This window comes from Balaenoptera musculus, chromosome 19, assembly GCF_009873245.2.
Source record: "Balaenoptera musculus isolate JJ_BM4_2016_0621 chromosome 19, mBalMus1.pri.v3, whole genome shotgun sequence".
In the NCBI taxonomy this organism is placed as follows: Eukaryota; Metazoa; Chordata; class Mammalia; order Artiodactyla; family Balaenopteridae; genus Balaenoptera; species Balaenoptera musculus.
Genome location: NC_045803.1, coordinates 5,314,931 through 5,340,894, shown reverse-complemented (window position 1 = coordinate 5,340,894; position 25,964 = coordinate 5,314,931). Strand labels below are relative to the sequence as shown.

The following is a 25,964-nucleotide window of genomic DNA, read 5'->3' as shown; positions in this document are numbered from 1 at the left end:
GACAAAAACACACCGGTGTTCATTGTGGATATCACCACCAACAAGCACCAGATTAAACAGGCTGTGAAGAAGCTCTATGACACTGACGTGTCTAAGGTAAACACTGTGATCAGGCCTGATGGAGAGAAGAAGGCCTATGTTTGACTGCCTCCTGACTATGATGCTTTGGATGTTGCCAACAAAACTGGGATCATCTAAACTGAGTCCAGCTGGACAGTTACACATATAAAAGTTTTCACTATAAAAAAAATCATAAATAATTATTCTAAAGAACAGGGGAAAAACAGGAAAACAGTAGAAAAAACAAAGGAGACAATATAAAACCAAAAGCAAGATAAGAATTTAAAATACCTAAACAATAACCTCTTTAAAACAAAGTGACCTGGGCTTCCCTGGTGGCGCAGTGGTTGGGAGTCCGCCTGCCAATGCAGGGGACACGGGTTCGAGCCCTGGTCTGGTAGGATCCCACATGCCGCGGAGCAGCTGGGCCCGTGAGCCACAATTACTGAGCCTGCGCGTCTGGAGCCTGTGCTCTGCAACAAGAGAGGCCGCGATAGTGAGAGGCCCGCGCACCGCGATGAAGAGTGGCCCCCACTTGCCACAACTCGAGAAAGCCCTCGCACAGAAACGAAGACCCAACACAGCCAAAAATAAATAAATAAATAAAATATTTAAAAAAAACAAAGTGACCTAAAGACTCCAAATGAAAAGCAAATATTTTCAACTGGACTCTTTTGAACACAGACAACAATATGTCTCCCACAAGAAATGCACTCCAAAAATTAAAATACACAAAGTAAGAAAGCATGAAAATAATACACCATTTCAACACCATTCAAAATAGAGTGGCTAACATAATACAAAGTAAATTAAAGAGTAAATAATGTGTCAAGAATAAGGAAATCTATTTTATAATCATAAAGACAGAAATTCATCAGAATGACATGACAATCAGAAACTGTATCATAGAACTGCATTTCATTATAGCCACAAAAATATTCTGGAGAAAAGTTTGGAGACAACAACACAAGGATAAATAATCTACTTATAAGTTTTCTGAACCCATCATGGGAAGAAATTGTTAAGATTCTTTAAAGCCCGAGAACCTATGGGTGCACTGTTACCTTCTGGTATAAAGTACCTAGGTGGAAGAAAACTGTGGTGGTGAAAGGAACATGATTAATTAGGATGATGAAAAATAATTAAATTTTATTAATTAAAACAAGAGACCTATGATACATTCTGAATAAAACAGTAGCAAAAGGCAACGACAGCAGTTAAATGTCAAACATACATATACACATTGAATTCTGGGGCTTTATTTTTTTTATACATTTATTTATTTATTTATCTTTGGCTGTGTCGGGTCTTCATTGCTGCACGCGGGCTTTCTCTAGTTGCAGTGAGCAGGGGCCACTCCTTGTTGCGGTGCGCAGGCTTCTCATTGCGGTGGCTTCTCTTGTTGCAGAGCACAGGCTCTAGGCATGCAGGCTTCAGTACTTGTGGCACGTGGCCTCAGTAGTTGTGGCTCCCGGGCTCTAGAGCACAGGCTCAGCAGTTGTGGTGCATGGGCTGCAGGTGCTCCGCGGCATGTGGGATCTTCCCAGACCAGGGCTCGAACCCGTGTCCCCTGCATTGGCAGGCAGATTCTTAACCACTGTGCCACCAGGGAAGCCCTAGAATTCTGGGACTTTTGATTAAATTTTCCTCTTGTGATAACTGCTCTCCCTTTAGTTTCGAAGAATAAGACTAGTTTTTCATTAATCATAGATCTATACAACAGCTATTCCCATGCAATGGAGGAAGTGACCAAATTTTCCCATGCATTCTGCCTACCACATAATCAGTCCCTGTTAACCTGTCACTCTCCTTCCATGAAAAGCCCAGTCCCTTAATGTCCTGCCTGACCTATTCATGGTCAGTTAGTAAAGCATTCTGTCCTATAACCCACTATGACCTATCTACAAAAGGACACATGAATTAACATGATAAATCATGTCACAGTTTTATTTTTTGTCCCCCCTTGTTGATAATTCAAACAATATTGAAATTGATCATTCAAGGTCCTTGTTTTCTCAGGAAACATGGATGTGACTGACCCACACCTAATCAAATTGGACCCCTCATTTTATAGATTCCTTCCCAGAGACTATCATGGAAGACCTGTAATGCAGGCGTAAGATCAAGACTTCAGGGGCTTCCCTGGTGGTGCAGTGGTTGAGAATCTGCCTGCCAATGCAGGAGACACGGGTTACAGCCCTGGTCTGGGAGGATCCCACATGCCGCAGAGCAACTGTGCCCGTGAGCCGCAACTACTGAGCCTGCACGTCTGGAGCCTGTGCTCCGCAACAAGAGAGGCCGCGATAGTGAGAGGCCTGTGCACCGTGATGAAGAGTGGCCCGCGCTTGCCACAACTAGAGAAAACCCTCGCACAGAAGCGAAGACCCAACACAGCCAAAAATAAATAAATAAATAAATTTATTTATTAAAAAAAAAAAGACTTCAAACTTCAGGTTGAAAGGTATAAATATAATGTAGCCTTTTCAAAAGAACTCCAATAATTACATATTTATACAGAGAAGATACTGGCATACTTCTACATATGTCCTTCTTCTGGTACTATAAACATCATGTCAAACGTTTTAACATATTGTCACTTGCAATGATTCTGCAGCATATAGTATCTCACATTAACCTTGGACAGATAAGACATTTATTCCTAGTATGGATTCTCTGATATGTCATCTGTTTTAAGAATTGCTCAAAAAATTTACCTAATTCAAAAAATTTACCTAACGTAAGGGAATCCTTACATTTGTAAGGATTCCCTCCCAATATGAGTTCTTTGGTGAACCCTGAGGATGCACTGTTGTGTCAATTTCTTTCCATGTTCAGCAAATATCTATAGTTTCTGACCTGTATGAATGCTCTCATTACAACAAAGGTGTGGATAGCTGATGAAAATTTTTACAACATTCATGACATTTGAAACGTTGCTCTTCAAAATACATTCTCTATGTTTCAGAGCGTTGATCTTCAGGTACAAGCCTTAGCACACATACTGCTTTGTGTGGTTTCTCTCAAAGATATATATTGAGAAATCTAGTGCATCGTGAGGCCTGGATAAAGCCTCTGCTCATACATTTGAAGGGTTTCTTTTCAATGGACTGTCTGCTGTTAACTAATACTTGAAGTCAAGAAAAGGTTTTGTCACACTCATTTCATTTATAAGGTATCACTCCAGTATGTCCCACCTTGTGATCTTTGGGTAAAAGCCTTGCCACACACATTACATTTGTGTCTTAACTACTGGATCGCCAGGGATGTCCCTAAAGTGTCAATTTTGAAAGAAGACCTTTCCACATATATCACATTAATATGATTTCCCCTCTGTATTTATTACCTGATTTGTAGTACGGGTTGAGATCTCACTAAAGGCTTTCCAACACTCATTACCTTTTAAAGATTTTTCTGCATTATGAATTCTCTGATGAATTGCAAGGTCTCAATTTCAACTATAGACTTTGTCAAATTCATCACATTTATATTGAGTTGGCCAAAAAGTGCCTTCTGCTTTTAAGAAAAAATAAAAGACACATTTTTTTCATTTTCACCAAGAACTTTATTGAACAACATATTTACCCTTTTGTTCCACTACCTTCTGCCATTTTTCAGGAAACTTCATAATTCCATCTTCCCAAAACTTTTCATCTTTTTGAGCTAAGAACTGTGCCAGGTGCCTTTTACAGTCTTCCAGAGAATTGAAATTTTTTCCATTAAGAGAATTTTGTAAAGACTGAAATAAACAAATCCACAGGTGCAATGTCTGGTGAATATGGCGGATGAATTAAAACTTCCCAGCCAAGCTGTAACAGTTTTTGCCTGGTCATCAAAGAAACATGTGGTCTTGCGTTATCCTGATGGAAGATTATGCGTTTTCTGTTGACTAATTCTGGATGCTTTTCATCAAGTGCTGCTTTCAGTTGGTATAACTGGGAGCAGTACTTGTTGGAATTAATCGTTTGGTTTTCTGGAAGGAGCTCGTGATAGAGGACTTCCAGTCCCACTCTAGACACAACATCACCTTCTTTGGATGAAGACTAGCCTTCCGTGTGGTTGGTGGTGGTTCACTTTGCTTGCCACACGATCTCTTCCATTCCACATTATTGTACAGTATCCACTTTTCATCACCCATCACAATTTGTTTTAAAAACAGAACTTTTTATTATGTTTAAATAGAGAATCGCATGCAGATATACGGTCAAGAAGGGTTTTTTTTTTTTGCTTAACTTATGTGGAACCCAAGCATCAAAGCAATTCACATAACCAAGCTAGTGCAAATGATTTTCAATGCTTGATTTGGATATTTTGAGTATATCGGCTATCTCCCACGTGGTATAGCATTGATTGTTCTCAATTAATGTCTTAATTTGATCGCTATCAACTTCAAATGGTCCACCTGACCGTGGAGCATCACCCACTGAGAAATCTCCAGCACGAAATTTCGCAAACTACTTTTGACACGTTCGATCAGTCACAGCACCTTCTCCATACACTGCACAAATCTTTTTTTGCGTTTCGGTTGCATTTTTACCTTTCTTGAAATAATGAAGCGTAATATGCTAAAAATGTTGCTTTTTTCCTTCCATCTTCAATATTAAAATGGCTACATAAAAATTCACCAATTTTGATGTCTTTTTTTAAAATGCACGCTGATATCGCAGCTGTCACATAAAATCTAACAAAATTGTTTGAATGAAGTTAAAGACAACTAAGTGCTCCTAGAGCCATCTTACGGAAAAAACTGAACCTTCTGGGCAACCCAATATAATTTCTGTCCTGTATGGATTCTCAGGTGTTGAGTGAGGGCTGAGATGTGATAAAAGGTTTTGCCAAACTCATTACATTTGTATCAGTTCTCTCCGGTATGAATTTTTTGATGACTTACAAGGTGTGATTTTTCACTAAACACCTTGGCACACTGATTACATTTGTAAGGATTCTCTCCAGTATGAATTGTCTGGTGTCTTATAAGGTGTGCTTTTCGACTAAAGAACTTACCACACCCAATACACTTGTAAGGTTTCTCTCCCGTATGAATTCTCTGATGTCTTGTTAGGTTACTTTTTCGACTAAAGAGCTTGCCACACTTAATACATTTGTAAGGTTTCTCTCCAGTATGAGTTCCCTTATGACTTTTAAGGTGTGCTTTTCGACTAAAAAACTTACCACACTCAATACATTTATAAGGTTTCTCCCCAGTATGACTTCTCTGATATCTTGCAAGTAATGAATTTTGAGGAAAGACATTTTCACACACATCACATTTATGTAATTTCTCTTCTGTATGGAGAAACTGATGTCTGCCAGGTTTTGAGTTGTAATGAAAGATTTTCCCACACTCGTTACATTTGTAAGGTTTCTCTCCAGTATGAACTCTCTGATGCTTTCCAAGGTTTGGCTTTTGAGAAAAGAACCTGCCACAGTCATTACATTTGTAAGGTTTCTCTCCAGTATGAATTCTCTGATGACTTTCAAGATTTGAATTTCGATTGAAGACCCTGCTACACACATTACACTTGTAAGACTTCTCTTCATTATGAACTCTCTGATGCTTTGTAAGGTATGCCTTTTGATTAAAGAATTTGCCACACTCATTACATTTATAAGGTTTCTCCCCATTATGATTTCTCTGATATCTTGCAAGGAATGAATTTCGAATAAAGACATCTTCACATACATCAAATTTATGTAATTTCTCTTCTGTATGGAGAAACTGATGTCTTCCAAGTTCTGAGCTGTAATGAAAGATTTTCCCACACTCATTACATTTGTAAGGTTCCTCTCCAGTATGAGTTCTCTGATGACTTGCAAGGTATGAATTGTGAGTAAAGACTTTTTCACATACATCACATTTATGTACTTTCCCTCCTGTATGGAAGATCTGATGTCTTTTGAGGTATGATCCCTGAAGGAAGGTTTTGCCACACAGATTACATTTGTAACATCTTTCCCTGTGTGCTTCTTGTTCTTGTGTCACTACTGAAGGACGCATAAAACCACTCGCATATGTATTAGAAATGTTGTTTTGCACACTAGAAGAAGTTCCTTCAAGTGGTGAAAATGAGGCACTACTCCTGATATCCTTGTCCACTTGAATAAATTCATCAATCTTCTCTTCACTTTTAAATATATGCAGTTCAACCCAAAAGCTTAATGCCAGCCTGTTTTCAGTAGGCTTGATTCCTGCAACACTTCTAACATGTTGATCTCCCTTCTCAGTGAGATTTTCGTTATGGGTTATAGGTATTCGTTTGTAATTACTTTCCTCATCTCTCTTCTGAGACACTAAGTCATATATATTTTCTTGAACATCGCTGAGGTAAAAATGTTTCATTTCATTCCTTTCATGTCTTTCTGACATCACTGCTTGGAATACTTCTCCTCTATCAGTATTTGCTTTCAGTTGTAATATCTTGATCACATGCATATAAGAGATATCTACAAGATATAAAGAACGGTAAGTATCCCATTCATTACAATTCATGAATAAATGTTTCAGGTTAAATAAACCATGCTAAACCAAATAATACTTCTACCAAGCAAAGTTATGAACCTCACCAACCATGATATTACAATTTGTAGAAACACAATAGGAATGATTCTTTACTAAAGCTAAAGTCATCAGAGGTAATTCCAGTAATTTTATGGCACACTTTTAAACAACCTATGACAAAAATACTCATATTGGAAAAACTGCTGTTAGCTATCAAAGTGTAGTTTTCACCCATGATGCCAAAGCACATACCAATTATCAGTAAACATACTGGTAATCTTTACTCGAGGAGAAAAGGATATTAAGCTATATGTGTGTGTGTGTGTGTGTGTGTGTGTATGTATATATTTTTTCAGAATACTTATTATACATGAATAAATGCTAAAGAACCAAAACTATATTGTAACAATAAATAAACCAAAACTAGCTTATCTAATGAATAATCTAAATGACTGCCACTTTAGGACTGGGAAACAAATATAACACAGAGAAAATGAAGAATTTTATTAAAAAAAATTTTTTTTTGACCAGGCCCATGTGGCATACGGGATCATAGTTCCCCGACCAGGGATCGAACCAGTGCCCCCCGAATTGGGAACAAGATGTCTTAACTACTGGACAACCAGAGAAGTACCAATAAAACATTTTTTTAAAACAACTAAATATTTCTAAAAACCTCCTATAAAACTATGTACCCATGAAGAAGCATAAAACATCTGTAAGATCACCATCTGGAAATCAAAATTAAATAAACTAATTATCAATAAATGAAACATTCTCCAGTTACATGAGCAGCCAATAAATGAGCAACTCCCTACATATGCAGGGACCTTAAACATCCAGTTCATTGGCTCTGGCATACATGTAATGAAGAATGAGCAACTTGTAAATTTATTTAATTACGGTCAGATACAATATTGTCGGGAACAAATTGCAAAAAATAAGGTATACAAGATACAATGCAGACAAAAAGATAGTATAGTAAAAATAACAGAATAATAATATATCTTTTCAGCCAAAATAACTTGAGTTTTTACTATAAAAAATACACTATTCAAAGCCATCTAACAGTACTTATTCCTTTGAAAAGGCTTGAGGAAAATTATCAAGATTTTTCAAGGAAAGGAAGTAGACTCAGAGGATTATGTACATGACCTCAATAGACAAAGAAACCAGTGAGAGAACCAGGATGTGCATCTGGACTTAAGTGTGAGAAAACATATTCTTAAGATGACCCTCAACCCAAGCAGCCCACCAGACTAAAGCACCAAAACAATTTAATGAAAGAATAACTGAAAAACTGGTGCTAGTCAAAAGAATATTTATAGTGTGTGGGGGGGGAAGGATCGCCATCTGAACTCTACAGGTGTACAGAAATTAGCTCAAAGTTAAAAGTTCTGGCTGTTAGGAAAAATGCTTCTATTGACAATTTTTTACAGCATGTTAATGTGGATACATGTTTACGTACACCCTGGGTATATCTGTAAAATCAGAATTCTTAGGTGTGATATTGTGACTTATTAAAAATACGGACTTAGTGATTCAGATGAGAAATTCATTACTTCCACTCACAACTTATTTGCCAAAACTGGACCCTTGGCTTGCCTTGATGGAACGGGGCTGCAAAATTAGATAATGGGCAAAAAGAGTAAGGGACGTTTCACTAAAATCAATATACAGAATAAAAGTAGGAAAAAGAAAATATATTTAACATCACTAACCAGTGTAAGACCTTTGAGTTTTCTGTTTCCTCCATGTGAACCCCCGACTGCCTTCAGGGGTCATAAAAAAGGGAAAGTCTCTACTACACTCTAGTGATGTTCATTAGGAACTTGTAATTGTCTGTGGGAATTGGTAAATGGGAACAAAGTTTTTCAGAAACATTCTCAACTCACCAAGTGTGCACTGTCATTGAAACACAGCTGAATTGATGTTGTGGTTCTAGGAGATGGTATGTCAGAATAAAAAACACATCTTAGAGACTGGCTGTGTCCCTCCCACCCAACACTCTTACACTACACTAAGCCCACAGTTCTAGCAGCAGGAAGGCATCAGCAAAGTAATTTGCTGAGGCAAAAGAGTACGCAAGGGGAAAAGCAGTAAATGTTCACATCTCAAACATGCAATGCTCTAGGGTAGAAACTAATCCAGTGGCAAAGACACACAGGAAGGAAGAATAATTCTGAAAAATGAACGGAGTTTGTGGAGAAAAATTACAGTTCCTGAGGACCACAACAATCCCTGACTGCTACTACTATAATTTAACGTAATGCTCACTGATGGTGGTTGTGGATGGTGGTTATCTATGAAGCATGTAATATGATATTAAATTTATCTATAACTTTAAATCTAATTTGCCTGACATAAAAGAGGCCTGACACTATTTTCGTGGTAATAGAGTAATTGCTATAAAATGTCCATGATATAACGAAAATATTTTTCTAAATAACTCCTATAAAACTATGTGCCCATGAAGAAGCAGAAAACATTCTGAAATGTTATATCATCTGTAAATCAAAATTAAATATTAATAAATGAAATATTCTCTAGTTATATTAACAGCCAAAGTCTGAGCATGTTAAGGATATGATTACATTAGTTAAGAATGTGAACACAAGAAAGAATGCTACTAAAATATTAACTATAAATATACTTTAAACAAAGAAATGTATTGGCTTTAGAATATCAAAAGTTCATGCTAACGCTGCATGTGATCAAACATTAAAATTAGCCTACCTCTCAAATTACTAGAAATCATATCATTATATTTCTTAACATTAGCTTTGCAAGGAAAAAAATGAAACCAATGAGGAGTGATGTCAGCAGGATAGCAGAAAAGTAAACAAAAGGCACTCACTAACACATGAGGAACCCAAGTTTAAAACAATATATAAACATACAAGCCTCGGGGGACTCTACAAACGAGTGAAGAAGCCATACCGCCCAGGCAATTGCTTGTCCCGAAAACACTAAACCAAACAGTGTGGGAAAGTCCATGGCGATCTGCGGGCCTTGGACGCCCCAGTTCTTTCTTAAATTGCACTGAGATTGAACTGGAGGAAGCCTCCCAATTTTCAGAGGTGCCCTCAGGAGGAATGATAATAAAAACCACAGTGAGATATTACATCATGCCTGTGAGAACAGCTCTCATTAAAAAGACCAGAGGTGACAATTGTTATTGAGAATGGGGATAAAATGGAATTCTAGTAACTTTGAGACATGGGTTTGTGGCATTCCTCAAAATCAGAAAAAAAACCTGGAAAGACTTATCAGTCAGGCTCTGTTGATACTTTCTCACATCCATGATGACCACTCCACTACATAGCCTGAAGTGATTTGTACGTAGCAGAAAAATATTACAGGGCTTCCCTGGTGGCGCAGTGGTTAAGAATCCGCCTGCCAATGCAGTGGACACGGGTTCGAGCCCTGGCCTGGGAAGATTCTTCATGCCATGGAGCAAATAAGCCCGTGTGTCACAACTACTGAGGCTGCACTCTAGAGGCCGTGAGCCACAACTACCAAGCCCACATGCCACAACTACTGAAGCCTGCGCACCACAACTACTGAAGCCTGCGCACCTAGAGCCTGTGCTCCGCAACAAGAGAAGCCACCACAACGAGAAGCCCGCACGCCACAACAAAGAGTAGCCCCCACTTGCCGCAACTAGAGAAAAGCCCGTGCGTAGCAATGAAGATCCAACACAGCCAAAAACAAATTAAAAAATTTTTTAAAAACAGAAATGGCTCAGGGATCTAAACAAGAAGACAGGGATTGAGACAGATTAATGCAGGTTCTGAGGTGCCAGATGGAATCAAAGAGCAGCCAGTGTTTTCCCATCTTCTGATGAGGCTTCCTAAAAATATCAAATGGGGACGGAAGGAGGAAATGTTCAGGGATTGGCGACTGGACTGACAACTGAGCATCCAGTGGAATCATGCCCTGAAGGAGAGATGAGAGGGCAAGGGACCTCCATAAAACAGCCTGCCTCGTGCTCCTCAAAGACAAGCAACAGCAAGTTCGCAGGAGCCAGATGGCGAGTGTCGTAGATCGTGATAAAAATTGTGCTTCTGTGTCTGTTTGAGCGGCAGACCCACTGGAGGGTGAAAGAATACATTTTACGTGTTGAAGGACAGAGCCCTATAACTGTCTGACTAGGGCAGAGTTCCCAAACACCATTAATAATGAGGCTTCCCTTCTGCCCTTCTGAGATCTGACCTGTGTTCACACTTTGATACATCCCCAAGCTGCATTCATGTCACTCTCCACAGCCCAGCACTCTGCCTCATGCTACAATATGGGTAAAATATTCAGATGATAAACAGAAATTCCTACACCTGAGAAAAAAGAAACATGGTTTGCTGTGGCTTTTCTAGAATCATGGTTCGTTATTCAGCTAAGGATTGAGGACACTATTGAGGTATCTAGAAAAATATTTCAGAAACTTACCCACTGCTTGCCTCCTTTTGCATACACAGGGAACAGTTAAAATGCAGAAATCCACTCCCTCTTGCGAGAACACTGGAATCACAACTAACTGCTGAACAATCATCAATCGGAAGACACTGGAACTCACCAAAAAAGATACCCCATATCCAAAGACAAAGGAGAAGCCACAATGAGACAGTAGGAGGGGCACAATCACAATAAAATCAAATCCCATAACTGCTGGGTGGGTGACCCACAAACTGGAGAACACTTATACTACAGAAGTCCACCCACTGGAGTGAAGGTTCTGAGCCCCACATCAGGCTTCCGAACCTGGGGGTCTGGCAATGGGAGGAAGAATTCCTAGAGAATCAGACTTTGAAGGCTAGCGGGATTGGATTGCAGGACTTTGACAGGACTGGGGGAAACAGAGACTCCACTCTTGGAGGGCACACACAAAGTAGAGTGCACATCAGGACCCAGGGGACGGAGCAGTGACCCCAGAGACTGAACCAGACGTACCTGCTAGTGTTGGGGGGTCTCCTGCAGAGGCGGGGGGTGGCTGTCTCTCACCGTGAGGACAAGGACACTGGCAGCAGAAGTTCTGGGAAGTAGTCCTTGGCATGAGCCCTCCCAGAGGCCGCCATTAGTGCCACCAAAGAGCCTGGGTAGGCTCCAGTGTTGGGTCACCTCAGGCCAAACAACCAACAGGGAGGGGACCCAGCCCCACCCATCAGCAGACAAGTGGATTAAAGTTTTACTGAGCTCTGCCCACCAGAGCAAGAGCCAGCTCTATGCACCACCAGTCCCTCCCATCAGGAAACCTGCACAAGCCTCTTAGATAGCCTCATCCACCACAGGGCAGACAGCAGAAGCTAGAAGAACTACAATCCTGCAGCCTGTGGAACAAAAACCACATTCACAGAAAAATAGACAAGATGAAAAGGCAGAGGGCTATGTACCAGATGAAGAAACAAGATAAAACCCTAGAAAAACAACTAAATGAAGTGGAAATAGGCAACCTTCCAGAAAAAGAATTCAGAATAATGATAGTGAAGATGATCCAGGACCTCGGAAAAAGAATGGAAGCAAAGATCGAGAAGATGCAAGAAATGTTTAACAAAGACCTAGAAGAATTAAAGAACAAACAAACAGATGAACAATACAATAATTGAAATGAAAAATACACTAGAAGGAATCAATAGCAGAATAACTGAGGCAGAAGAACAGAGAAGTGACCTGGAAGACAGAATGGTGGAATTCACTGCTGCACAACAGAATAAAGAAAAAAGAATGAAAAGAAATGAAGACAGCCTAAGAGACCTCTGGGACAACATTAAACTCAACAACATTCTCATTATAGGGGTCCCAGAAGGAGAAGAGAGAGCGAAAGGAACTGAGAAAATATTTGAAGAGATTATCATCGAAAACTTCCCTAACATGGGAAAGGAAATAGCCACCCAAGTCCAGGAAGCACAGAGAGTCCCATACAGGATAAACCCAAGGAGAAACACGCCGAGACACATAGCAATCAAATTGGCAAAAGTTAAAGACAAAGAAAAATTATTGAAAGCAGCAAGGGAAAAACGACAAATAACATACAAGGGAACTCCCATAAGGTTAACAGCTGATTTCTCAGCAGAAACTCTACAAGCCAGAAGGGAGTGACACGATATACTTAATGTGATGAAAGGGAAAAACCTACAACCAAGATTACTCTACCCGGCAAGGATCTCATTCAGATTCGATGGAGAAATGAAAAGCTTTACAGACAAGCAAAAGCTAAGAGAATTCAGCACCACCAAACCAGCTCTACAACAAATGCTAAAGGAACTTCTCTAAGTGGGAAACGCAAGAGAAGAAAAAGACCTACAAAAACAAACCCAAAACTATTAAGAAAATGGTCACAGGAACATACATATCAATAATTACCTTAAACGTGAATGGATTAAATGCTCCAACCAAAAGACACAGGCTTGCTGAATGGATACAAAAACAAGACACATATATATGCTGTCTACAAGAGACCCACTTCAGACCTAGGGACACACACAGACTGAAAGTTGAGGGGATGGAAAAATATTCCATGCAACTGGAAATCAAAAGAAAGCTGGAGTAGCAATACTCATATCAGATAAAATAGACTTTAAAATAAAGAATGTTACAAGAGACAAGGAAGGACACTACATAATGACCAAGGGATCAATCCAAGAAGAAGATATAACAATTATAAATATATACGCACCCAACATAGGAGCACCTCAATACATAAGGCAACTGCTACCAGCTATAAAAGAGGAAATCAACAGTGACACAATAATAGTGGGGGACTTTAACACCTCATTTACACCAATGGACAGATCATCCAAACAGAAAATAAAGAAGGAAACACAAGCTTTAAATGACACAATAGACCAGAGAGATTTAATTGATATTTATAGGACATTCCATCCAAAAACAGCAGATTACACTTTCTTCTCAAGTTCGCATGGAACATTCTCCAGGAGAGATCACATCTTGGGTCACAAATCAAGCCTCAGTAAATTTAAGAAAATTGAAATCATATCAAGCATCTTTTCTGACCACAACGCTATGAAATTAGAAATCAATTACAGGGAAATAAACGTAAAAAACACAAACACATGGAGGCTAAACAATACGTTACTAAATGACCAAGAGATCACTGAAGAAGTCAAAGAGGAAATCAAAAAAATACCTAGAGACAAATGACGATGAAAACACGACGACCCAAAACCTATGGGATGCAGCAAAAGCAGTTCCAAGAGGGAAGTTTATAGGTATTCAAGCCTACCTCAAGAAACAAGAAAAATCTCAAATAAACAATCTAACCTTACACCTAAAAGAACTAGAGAAAGAAGAACAAACAAAACCCAAAGTTAGCAGAAGGAAAGAAATCATAAAGATCAGAGCAGAAATAAATGAAATAGAAATAAAGTAAACAATAGCAAAGATCAATAAAACTAAAAGCTGGTTCTTTGAGAAGATAAACAAAATTGATAAACCATTAGCCAGTCTCATCAAGAAAAAGAGGGAGAGGACTCAAATCAATAAAATTAGAAATGAAAAAGGAGAAGTTACAACAGGCACCACAGAAATACAAAGCATCCTAAGAGACTACTACAAGCAACTTTATGCCAATAAAATGGACAACCTGGAAGAAATGGACAAATTCTTAGAAAGGTATAACCTTCCAAGACTGAACCAGGAAGAAATAGAAAATATGAACAGACCAATCACAAGTAATGAAATTGAAACTGTGATTAAAAATATTCCAACAAACGAAAGTCCAGGACCAGATGGCTTCACAGGTGAATTCTAACAAACATTTAGAGAAGAGCTAACACCCATCCTTCTCAAACTCTTCCAAAAAATTGCAGAGGAAGGAACACTCCCAAATTCATTCTATCAGGCCACCATCATCCTGATACCCAAACCAGACAAAGATACTACAAAAAAAGAAAATTACAGACCAATATCACTGATGAATATAGATGCAAAAATCCTCAACAAAATACTAGCAAACAGAATCCAGCAACACATTAAAAGGATCATACACCATGGTCAAGTGGGATTTATCCCAGGGATGCAAGGATTCTTCAATATACGCAAATCAATCAATGTGATACACCATATTAACAAATTGAAGAATAAAAACCATATGACCAGGCTTCCCTGGTGGTGCAGTGGTTAAGAATCTGCCTGCCAATGCAGGGGACACAGGTTCAAGCCCTGGTCTGGGAAGATCCCACATGCCGCGGAGCAACTGAGCCCATGTGCCACAACTACTGAGCCTGTGCTCTAGAGCCTGTGAGCCACAACTACTGAGCCCACATGCCACAACTACTGAAGCCCGCATGCCTAGAGCCCGTGCTCCACAACAAAAGAAGCCACCACAATGAAGCCTGTGCACCACAATCAAGAGTAGCCCCCGCTCGCCGCAACTAGAGAAAGCCCGCGCACAGCAATGAAGACCCAATACAGCCAAAAATAAATACAAATAAAATAAATTTAAAAACAAAACAAACAACATGGTCATCTCAATAGATGCAGAAAAAGCTTTTGACAAAATCAACACCGATTTATGATAAAAACTCTCCAGAAAGTGGGCATAGAGAGAACCTACCTCAACATAATAAAGGCCATATATGACAAACCCACAGCAAACATCATTCTCAATGGTGAAACACTGAAAGCATTTCCTCTAAGATCAGGAACAAGACAAGGATGTCCACTTTCACCACTATGATTCAACATAGTTTTGGAAGTCCTAGCCATGGCAATCAGAGAAGAAAAAAAAATAAAAGGAATACAAATTGGAAAAGAAGAAGTAAAACTGTCACTGTTTGCAGATGACATGATACCATACATAGAGAATCCTAAAGATGCCACCAGAAAACTACTAGAGCTAATCAATGAATCTGGTAAAGCTGCAGGATACAAAATTAATGCACAGAAATCTCTTGCATTCCTATACACTAATGATGAACATCTGAAAGAGAAATTAAGGAAACACTCCCATTTACCATTGCAACAAAAAGAATAAAATACCTAGGAATAAACCTACCTAGGGAGACAAAAGACCTGTATGCAGAAAACTATAAGACAGTGATAAAAGAAATTGAAGATGATAGCAACAGATGGAGAGATATACCATGTTCTTGGATTGGAAAACTCAATATTGTGAAAATGACTATACTACCCAAAGCAATCTACAGATTGAATGCAATCCCTATCAAATTACCAATGGCATTTTTTACGGAACTAGAACAAAAAATCTTAAAATTTGTATGGAGACACAAAAGACCCCGAATAGCCAAAGCAGTCTTGAGGGAAAAAAACGGAGCTGGAGGAATCAGACTCCCTGACTTCAGACTATACTACAAAGCTACAGTAATCAAGACAATATGGTACTGGCACAAAAACAGAAACATAGATCAACGGAACAAGATAGAAAGCCCAGAGGTAAACCCACGCACCTATGGTCAACTAATCTATGACAAAGGAGACAAGGATATACAATGGAGAAAAGACAGTCTCTTCAATAGGTGGTGCTGGGAAAACTGGACAGCTACATGTAAAAGAATGAAATTAGAACACTCCCTAACACCATACACAAAAATAAACTCAAAATGGATTAGAGACCTAAGTGTAAGACCGGACACTATAAAACTCTTAGAGGAAAACATAGGAAAAACACTCTTTGACATAAATCACAGCAAGGTCTTTTTTGATCCACCTCCTACAGTAATGTAAATAAAAACAAAAATAAACAAATGGGACCTAATGAAACAAGCTTTTGCACAGCAAAGGAAACTATAAACAAGACGAAAAGACAACCCTCAAAATGGGAGAAAATATTTGCAAACGAATCAACGGACAAAGGATTAATCTCCAAAATATATAAACAGCTCATGCAGCTCAATATTAAAGAAACAAACAACCCAATCCAAAAATGGGCAGAAGACCTAAATAGACATTTCTCCAAAGACATACAGACGGCCAAGAAGCACATGAAAAGCTGCTCAACGTCACTAATTATTAGAGAAATGCAAATCAAAACTACAATGAGGTATCACCTCACACCAGTTAGAATGGGTATCATCAGAAAATCTACAAGCAACAAATGCTGGAGAGGGTGTGGAGAAAAGGGAACCCTCCTACACTGTTGGTGGGAATGTAAATTGATACAGCCACTATGGAGAACAGTATGGAGGTTCCTTAAAAAACTAAAAGTAGAATTACCATATGATCCAGCAATCCCACTACTGGGCATATACCCAGAGAAAACCGTAATTCAAAAAGACACATGCACCCCAATGTTCATTGCAGCACTATTTACAATTGCCAGGTCATGGAAGCAACCTAAATGCCCATCGACAGACGAATGGATAAAGAAGATGTGGCATATATATACAATGGAATATTACTCAGCCATAAAAAGGAACGAAATTGGGTCATTTGTATAGAGTCGTGGATGGATCTAGAGACTGTCATACAGAGTGAAGTAAGTCAGAAAGAGAAAAACAAATATCGTATATTAACGCATATATGTGGAACCTAGAAAAATGGTACAGATGAACCGGTTTGCAGGACAGAAATTGAGACACAGATGTAGGGAACAAACGTACGGACACCAAGCGGGGAAAGCGGCGGGGGCTGGGGGTGGTGATGTGACGAATTGGGAGATTGGGATTGACATGTATACACTGATGTGTATAAAATGGATTACTAATAAGAACCTGCTGTATAAAAAAATAAATTAAATTCAAAAAAAGACACGAAAAAGCAGAAATGCAGCTCACTCCCTACAACTCCTAACTCAGAAGCACATGGGCAGAAAACAGGGAAGTGGGTATGCCCAAAACTTCCCATGAACTTTGTAAACATGTGAGCTCTAGAACATCTCCTGATGTATCATGAAGTGGACAGAGCACCTGAGGAAAGTTAGGTTTGAACTGATGCCGGGACCTCCCTGGTGGCCTAGTGGTTGAGACACCGTGCTTCCAATGCAGGGTTGCAGGGGACGCGGGTTTGCGGCCTGGTCGGGGAACTAAGATCGCACACGCCGTGCTGCGCAGTGAGGCCATAAAGTAAATAACTAAATAAAAATTTAAACTCCTGATGCTGCATCCTGAAGGTTTTCATATCTCGGTCAGCAGGCATTTTAGATCAGTCAAGAAAAACAGGTGCTCCCAAGAGGCACAGAAGGGAAAATGCAAAGATACCCAAGGGCAGATGGCAATATCTAGAGGGAAGTTATCCTCACCCACGGAGATCAGGTTCCTGTAGTTCTCCAACATCACGTCCCTGTATAAGGCCCTCTGGGCAGGGTCCAGGCATTCCCACTCCTCCTCAGTGAATTCTATGGCCACATCCTTGAATGTTAACAGTCCCTGAAATGAAAACACATTTCACCAAGGGGCCCTGAGGAGAGTTCTCATTTTCACACCAAATGACAAGAGAAGGGTATGGATCAATTCAGTTGAAGTATGTATTCTGACAGATCTATGTAAAGGGATTCAGAGCAAATTGTACGTCTCTAAGTTTTATTTCTTATGGTTTTTCATAAAATCATGATTTTTCATATTTGTGGACAATACATGAAATATAATACATACAAATAAAATTCAATACTTCGTTGTCTATGCAGAAGTATTACACATTATGTTTTAAACACTAAGTGATATTCAATATCTAGATGAGTTACGGGTATGAGTTGTGAGTTCAGAAATGACAAAGGCCACAGTGGCTTTAAACAAAAGTCACAATGAGGGGTGTTGTCTCAGGACATATTTTTGCATTTTTTTTTCATACTCATTTTTATTCATTTAAATATCAGAAGTTTTGGCGAGATGAAAAAGTATCAACTCTACTAAGTGGTACTAACATGAAAAAAACAGAATAAGGGCAATCTCAACAAAATAATTATATTCAAAAATATACATACCATTTTTCTCCATTTAAACATACATAAGCAGGCATTAACAAAAGCCATAAAAAGTTTGTTTTTCCTACTAATAAAACATTGATGCAACATTATAAATTTTATTAGTATTATGCATAATTTCCACAGATTAAGAAACAAATTATCACAAAAATAAAGTTAACAATTCCTGGAAAATTAAAAGTCATGACAAATAAGAATATGGAAAAAATATATTGTAATTAAGCAAGAACACTTCACCAAATGATACGATAAGAAGGAAATAAGAAGGAAACACTCAGGACTTCCCTGGTGGTCCAGTGGTTAAGACTCCATGCTTCCACAGCACGGGGCATGGGTTGGATCCGTGGTCAGGGAACTAAGATCCCACATACCACGAGGTGCGGCCAAAAAAATTTTTTTTAATTAAAAAACAAAAGAAGAAGAAGGAAACACTCAGTGCATTCTCTCTGAAGTTACAGTGGAGTGAAGGGGGCTGGCCAGGGCTCCTGCCTTTCATCACTGTACAGAGTGCTTCAGCAGGGACCACTAGAGGAAGTAACAGGAGGAAAACAGAGGGCAAGAACAAGAAACACAGAGAGAGTGTGTCAGAGTTGGAACTGTTAACATTCACAAATATAAGGACATGGAAAGGCGAAAAGTGAATGGAAAAAAAAAATTCCGTCCTAATGACAGCAGGGGTGACTACATTATATCAGACAAAATAAAATAAGTACACAAACACAAGACAAAATACATTATATAACAGTAAAAGGGTAAAATTACCAAAAGCTAGAACAATTATAAATATGTATACATCTAACATCATTGCTCACCCTAAAATGAAGCAAATCTTAACAGAAATAAAGAGAGAAATAGATAGCACAATATTAGTAGCAGATTTCAATATCCTGGGTTTACCTACACATGGAAACAAAAAGAAGATCAATAAGGAAACAGAGGACTTGAAAAACACTACAGTACAAGTGTACCTAACAGACATGTACAGAACACTCCACCCAACTACAGCAGCAGAAAACACATCCTTCTCCAACATGCGTAAAACATTCTCCAGGACAGACCACATCTCCCACAAAACAAATCCGAACAAATTAGAGAAGACTGAGATCATAAACAGTATCTTCTCTAAACACAAGGAAATAAAATTACAAATAGAAAGCGGAAGCAAAACAGGAAAATCTGCCAAACGTGGAAATTACACAGCTCATTCTTAAAGAAGCAATCACCAAAGAAGAAATCACAAGGAAAATGTAAGAATACTTGAATGGAAACAAAAAGACTACATATGAAAATTTCTAACAGACAGTGAAAGCTGTACTAAAAGGGAAGTCCACACTGCTAAATGATTACAACAAAAAGGAGAAAGATGCACACTCCACCCTACTGTTCAAGAAACTACTGAACGTCCCAGACAGAGCCATTGGACACCAAGAAAAAATTCAAAGTTATCCAAACTGAAAAAGAAGCAAAATTATCTTATTTTTAGGCGACAAGTTTTATATGTAGAAATCAAAAAGATTCCAAGAGAAAACTACTACTCCAAAGAGCAACGTTAGAAAAGTTGCAGCATAAAAACTGAGCACGCAAAAATCAGTTGCATTTCTTTTATTTTTTTTTTAAACAGTAGTTCTGGGTTGTTTTTGTTTTTTTTTTTTTTAATATTTGTTGATTTATTTATTTGGCTACTCCGGGTCTTAGTTAAAGCATGCGAGCTCTTAGTTGCAGCATGCGAACTCTTTGTCGTGGCATGCATGTGGGATCTAGTTCCCTGACCAGGGATCAAACCCGGGCCCCCTGCAATAGGAGCACTTAACCACTGGACCACTAGGGAAGTCCCCAGTTGCATTTCTATACACAATGAACAATGTCAACAGAAAATTAGAGAACGATCCTATTTTCTAAAGCATCAATGGGATACAATACAGAGGAAAAAAATGAGCCAAGTAGGTGAAAGACGTGTACACTGAAAACCACTAAAAGTTCTAAGAGAAATCCATGGAGATACAAATAAAAAAAAATAAAAAAAAAAAGACACTTTGCACTCATGGATTGGAAAAGTTAATAGTCTAAAAATCACTATATTACCAAGAGAGTTCTATAGATTCAATGGAATCCAAATCAAAATTTCAATGGCAATTTTTGGAGTAACAGAAAATATAATGCTAAAATTCACAGGCAATCACAAGGGACCCAAAATAGCCAAAACACTCTTGAAAAAGAAGGTAGAGGCCATCACTTTTAGATTTCAAAACAGATTACAAAGTAATCAAGATGATGTGGTACTGGCATAAACACAGCTACATAAACCAGTGGAGCAGATGAGAAAACTAAGAAATAACCCTTGGTAAATACAAAAAATGTACTGGCAAGGATGCCAAGACTACACAAAGAGGAAAGGACAGTCTCAATAAGAAATGGTACTGAGAAAATAGATACCTACTAGCAAAAGAATGAACCTGGTGGGGGTGGACTTCCCTCGTGGTCCAGTGGTTAAGAATCAGTCTTGCAATGCAGGGGACGCCAGTTCGATCCCGATCAGAGAACTAAGATCCCACATGCCGCAGGGCAACTAAGCCCGAGTGCCACAACTACAGAGCCCACACTCCACAACTAGAGAGAAGCCAGTGCTACAATTAGAGAGAAGCATGTGCACCGCGACGAAGAGGCCGCTTGGCGCAACTAAGACCCGACACAGCCAAAAATATAAATAAGTAAATAAATAAACATTTTAAAAAATAACTAAAAAAAAAAAGGCACTTCCCCAGTGGCACAGTGGTTAAAAACCTGCCTGCCAATGCAGGGGACGTGGGTTCCAGCCCTGGTCCAGGAAGATCCTACATGCTGCAGAGCCCATGCACCACAACTACTGAGCCTGCACTCTAGAGCCCACGAGCCACAACTACGGAGCACGGGTGCCACAACTACTGAAGCTGGTGTGCCTACAGCCGTGCTCCACAACAAGAGAAGCCACCACAATGAGACACCCACGCACCACAATGAAGAGTAGCCCCCACTCGCCAAAACTAGAGAAAGCCTGCGCACAGCAACAAAGACCCAATGCAGCCAAAAATAAATAAATAAATTTATATTAAAAAACAAAGAATGAAGTTGGGGACTTCCCTGGTGGTCCAGTGGTTAAGACTCTGTGCTCCCAATGCAGGGGGCCAGGTTTGATCCCTGGGCAGGGAACTAGATCCCACATGCATACCACAACTAAGAGTCTGCATGCCGCAACTAAAAGATCCCGCACGCAGCAACGCAGATCCTGTATGCCGCAATAAAGATACCACACGTGCCACAACTAAGACCCAGCACTACCAAATAAATGAATAAACAAATAAATATTTTAAAAAATATTTTAAAAAATAAATTAATTAAAAAAGAGTGAAGCTGGAAACATACCTGCATCAAAGATAAAAACTTCTGTGTGTAAAAGGATATAATCCACAGAGTAAAAAGACAACTTCTGAGGAATGGAGGTGATGAAAGTGACTTAAAGAACTTCCAACTGTCAGAAATTTAGGTTGATTTCACAGTTTAAATTCAATGAAGCAATAAAACACCCATCATCACTTAAGTCTGCTTCTGAATTCCCATTCCATTTCATTCTCAATCATTAGGATTAGAACAAAGTGACTCAGTCATTTAGCTTCAATTGCCTTGGAAAAAGTCAGAAAGAATTTCCGTTTATTGGTCTATTTTCCAGATTTTACCCCACTATTGTGCATATTAATACCTGACTTCCATGTGCAGCTTCTTTATCCTGGTTTACAGAGAGCAGACAGTGCATCCTGATGGGGCCCTAAGCAATCCCTGCTGCCCAGTAGCACTGACACCACGTCTGAATCTGTGGGTGTGAAGCCCTGTCCAGGACTACACCCAGCGGAGCCTCTTCACAAGTTCCAGGTCACTGGGTCATGGGGAGATGGGATCTAAGTGGAGATGACAGGCCCTGAGGGAAGGACCTGGGTGGGTGTGAATGTACTGGTGTCAGGCGGGATACTTCAGAGTCAGACAAATTTACCGAGTCCAAATAAGAGCATTTCAGGAAGAATAGACAGAAAAATCAACTGAGAATATGACATTACCTGAGAAAGAGCCATTTCTGACTCCTTTTCTTTCCTCTCCCTCCTCTTCTGGGCTTCTTCCTCAGACAACGTGAGTCTTTAGAGGTCGATCTTCAAAGCTGGAAACAGGCTGTTTAATGCTTAGAATTGACACAGCCCCTTCCTGAGTCACCACCACACACACAGGGAAGACCTCCTTATGTGGAACAGACAGTCCCCTGCTGCCCACTGTCCCAGGAGGGGCTCAGGACAGTAAACTCCCACACAGAGACCAACACGTGCATTTTCCCACACCTTCTTCAGATCTCCTGGTGAGGCCCTCACATACACAGCAGCAGCGGGCACCTCAGCTGGACCCGACAACCCCCTTCAGGTCACAGACCAGCCCTGATCCATCCCCACGCAGAGCAGAGCCCCTCAGCCTCAGCCCAGATCTCAGCCCTCAGGAACGGGGGGGACTCAGAGTCCTGATGTTCAGTGACGGATCCAGACTGCAATCACTTCGGGCACGTTAACTACTACTGAGGCTGCACACCACACTGACGATATGAGGGGACATCTCTAGTCGGGGGTAGAAAACACGCGTACGCAAAATGCCTCATCCATCTAATGTGAAGGCTGGATCGCGCACCACTCACAGGAAGCAAGCCCAGCACACCTCCCACTTTCTTCTTCTTTTCCAGATGTATAGATATATAACCGATGCATAAAAATTCTGTACATATGAGGAATACACTGTGACTGCATCCAGTTTCCCCCCTTCCGTCTGTACTACTATGTGCTTCCATTTCATTCTGTTTGGGTCTCCCTGTTTCTTTCTCTTTCTCTTCCCCTCTACTCTCCTGGTATTTCTGCCCTCCTCTCTGTTTCTTTTCTCACACCTGTCCTGCCCCACTCTGCAACTTGCTCCCCTTCTTGATGTTCTCTCTCTCCACCCTTCCTGATTGTCCTACATCTCTATGTATTTCTGCCTCTTCCTTCCCTTATCTGTGCTCCCTCTCTGCCCTCCAGGTTACACCCCTTCTATCCCTGTTACTCTCCCTTCCTCCCCACTCTCTGGCACGGCAAGTGGCTGTGCTTCCTTCCTGCTCTCCCTGTCATCCCTTGTCCTCATACTCTCCCAGCACCACAATGCTATGAAGGCCATGGTTCCGCATTTTATCCTCTCTCCGACTCTCTGTGTGAAGGGCCTCACCACTGTTCGCCACCCGCTACCGGTGATCCAGAACCCCTCTCTCTATGTTGCTCTATGTCAAACTCTGGAGATCCAGCTTTTTATATACTTCTCTATTTCATTCACTTGCTCCTTTCAAGGCATAATCGCTTTCATTTTACAGTCTATTTACAGGTCGCTCAGCCATCCTCTATGTTCCTATCGATGCTCCCTCATTCTTTTGCCTCAGTTGTTCTATTTCTCTCTCAGCCTCTCTCTGTCTCTGCTTCTCCTGATCACCTCGCCAACGTATTTACAGGGATGGAGACTGAATAAGATGCCCGCCAACCGCAAGAGACCATTTTCCATCGGGTGGAATTTGGGATGGAAGAACCATAGGTGTCATGCGGCTGGCACAGGTCACCTTCCCCCACGCCGGGTGAGGGGAAGGGCTGACTACGAAGGGGAGGCCGGGGGAGCAGGACAGGCCCGAGGAGACGCGAGGGCAGAGGGGCTGGGAGGGAGGGAGGGGGTCTCCGGATAGGGGCGGGCTCTGCAGAATCCCAGGACCGGGGAGAGACCTCTGCGGGGCGACCTGCCTGCCCTCCAGGGGCCGAGAAGGCGAGGCTGGCGGGGCGGGGGGCGCGGCGCGCATCCACTTCGCGGAAGAGGACGTTACATGGAGCGGCGAGGGGGAGGGCGGAGGTACTAAAGGGTTTTAAACAGGAAAATATCGCGAATGGAGGTGTCTACCTGGACCGAAGGCGGAAAAGCCAAGAGAACCGACCAGCCTCAGAGCGAATTCAAACCCAAAGAAAAACATACCCGACCTGTATCGGCGACGTTTGGATTTCCTTCGGACGGAGGGCCGGGTGATGGGATTTTAGGTCCGAAGTGACTCCGACACCCTGAGGATGGAGTAAGGGGGGACCGCGTAGCACAGATTTACACTAGAAAAGAGAAATTTACGCTCCGCAGGGCGATCGTCGTTCCGACAGCTAAACTTCCGGTTCCGTAAGAATTTGCGCACGCGCAGGTTTAGAGGCGGAACTTCCGGGAGCGCGGCCTGGGCGGAGCGCTACCGGTTAGAGGCGGCGGGAGGAGGGCCCTAATCCGCTCAGTCGGCGTCTGGAGGCCGGGCCGGCAACGGTACTTTCATGTACCATGAAAACGCTCATCTTGAGTTCTTATCTGGAACAGGTTTAAGATAAAAGCTTTCAGTTGTGTCTGAAACTAAGATGTTTCCTCCTGACAAGTTGAAAACGGTTTAAATGAAAAGCGTGAGAGCAGGTTTGTCTCACGTCCCGCTCCTGCGGCTCAGGCAATTCAGTGGTTGGGAACGTGGGTCTCCAAGCGGTAGCTGTGGGGCGCTAGTTCCATCCCGGAACGTTTCCTGCAATTAGAATTAATTTAGGCAGTTCAAGGAAAGAAGAGCTGGACTTGGCTCTATATTACAAACTAGAATGGAAGATACAAAACTTTCCCCGTGTAGAATGGCCCATTCATGCTGACACCCTACCGAACAGTTTTTCCTTTCTGTTTCTCATTCAGCCAGGTGGCCGAATGAGGCTGAATGACAACACGTGTCAGTTCCAGAGGCTCAGGGACAAATCCCGGAGTCTTGAGACTGGAGGACTAAGCCGTGTGATCATTTCCGTCACTAACCATTGCTTTAAAAAGAGCAATACACTGTAAAAAATTGTTGTAAATTGCATTGTTCATTTTTTTCTTTTTTCCCCGAAGTGTTTTATTTGCCTCTTCAAACTTTTCCCCCCAGTTTTATTGCGATGTACTTGACATACATCACTGTATGAATTTAAGGTGTACAGCATAATGTTCTGACTTTCATATGTTGAAATAGTTATCAATAAGTTTAGTAAGCATCCATCATCCCATATAGGTACCATAAAAACAGAAAGCAAACAAATAAATAAATAAACGGAAAAAATATTTTTCTTTTTATGAGAATGTCGACTGGAAAAAATGCACAACGCGAGAGGTGTGCGTTGTTTTATTTGGGGCAAAATGAGGACTATACCCCAGGAGACAGTCTCAGATAGCTCTGAGGAACTGGTCTGAAGAGGTAGGGGGGAAAAGTCACTATAACTTATTTTGGTGAAGGGGGACAAATGCAATCAAGCACACATTTTTGCAGAATGTTGTTACCAGTCCTGTGCAGGTTACTGCTAGTCATGAGGAACAGATATCTCCATTAATGATTTAGTGCTTACCTAGATACGAGGAGATTCAAGAATTTGGGCTCATAAAATCTTCTCCTGAAAATATCTAAACATCCCA

General features: G+C 40.6%; 1 protein-coding gene, 1 long non-coding RNA gene and 1 pseudogene across 2 annotated transcripts in view; 1 reads left to right on the top strand and 2 right to left on the bottom strand.

Annotated features, from left to right (window-relative positions):
• The window catches only part of LOC118885156, a 28,287-nt gene extending 7,302 nt beyond the window's left edge, over positions 1-20,985 (top strand). The window contains exons 2-4 of the long non-coding RNA XR_005017453.1: positions 5,487-5,497; positions 6,776-6,779; positions 20,701-20,985. This is a non-coding gene — a long non-coding RNA (uncharacterized LOC118885156). The remainder of the gene's footprint in view (positions 1-5,486; positions 5,498-6,775; positions 6,780-20,700) is intronic.
• The window catches only part of LOC118885142, a 584,965-nt pseudogene that overhangs the window by 88,536 nt on the left and 470,465 nt on the right, over positions 1-25,964 (bottom strand).
• Positions 4,732-24,665, bottom strand: LOC118885095 (zinc finger protein 665-like). The gene is made up of 3 exons (XM_036833452.1): positions 22,535-24,665; positions 17,769-17,895; positions 4,732-6,501 (listed from the first exon to the last, which is right to left on the bottom strand). Exons 1-3 carry the CDS (start codon positions 22,547-22,549, stop codon positions 4,913-4,915), a joined length of 1,731 nt encoding a protein of 576 aa, XP_036689347.1. The 5' UTR covers positions 22,550-24,665; the 3' UTR covers positions 4,732-4,912.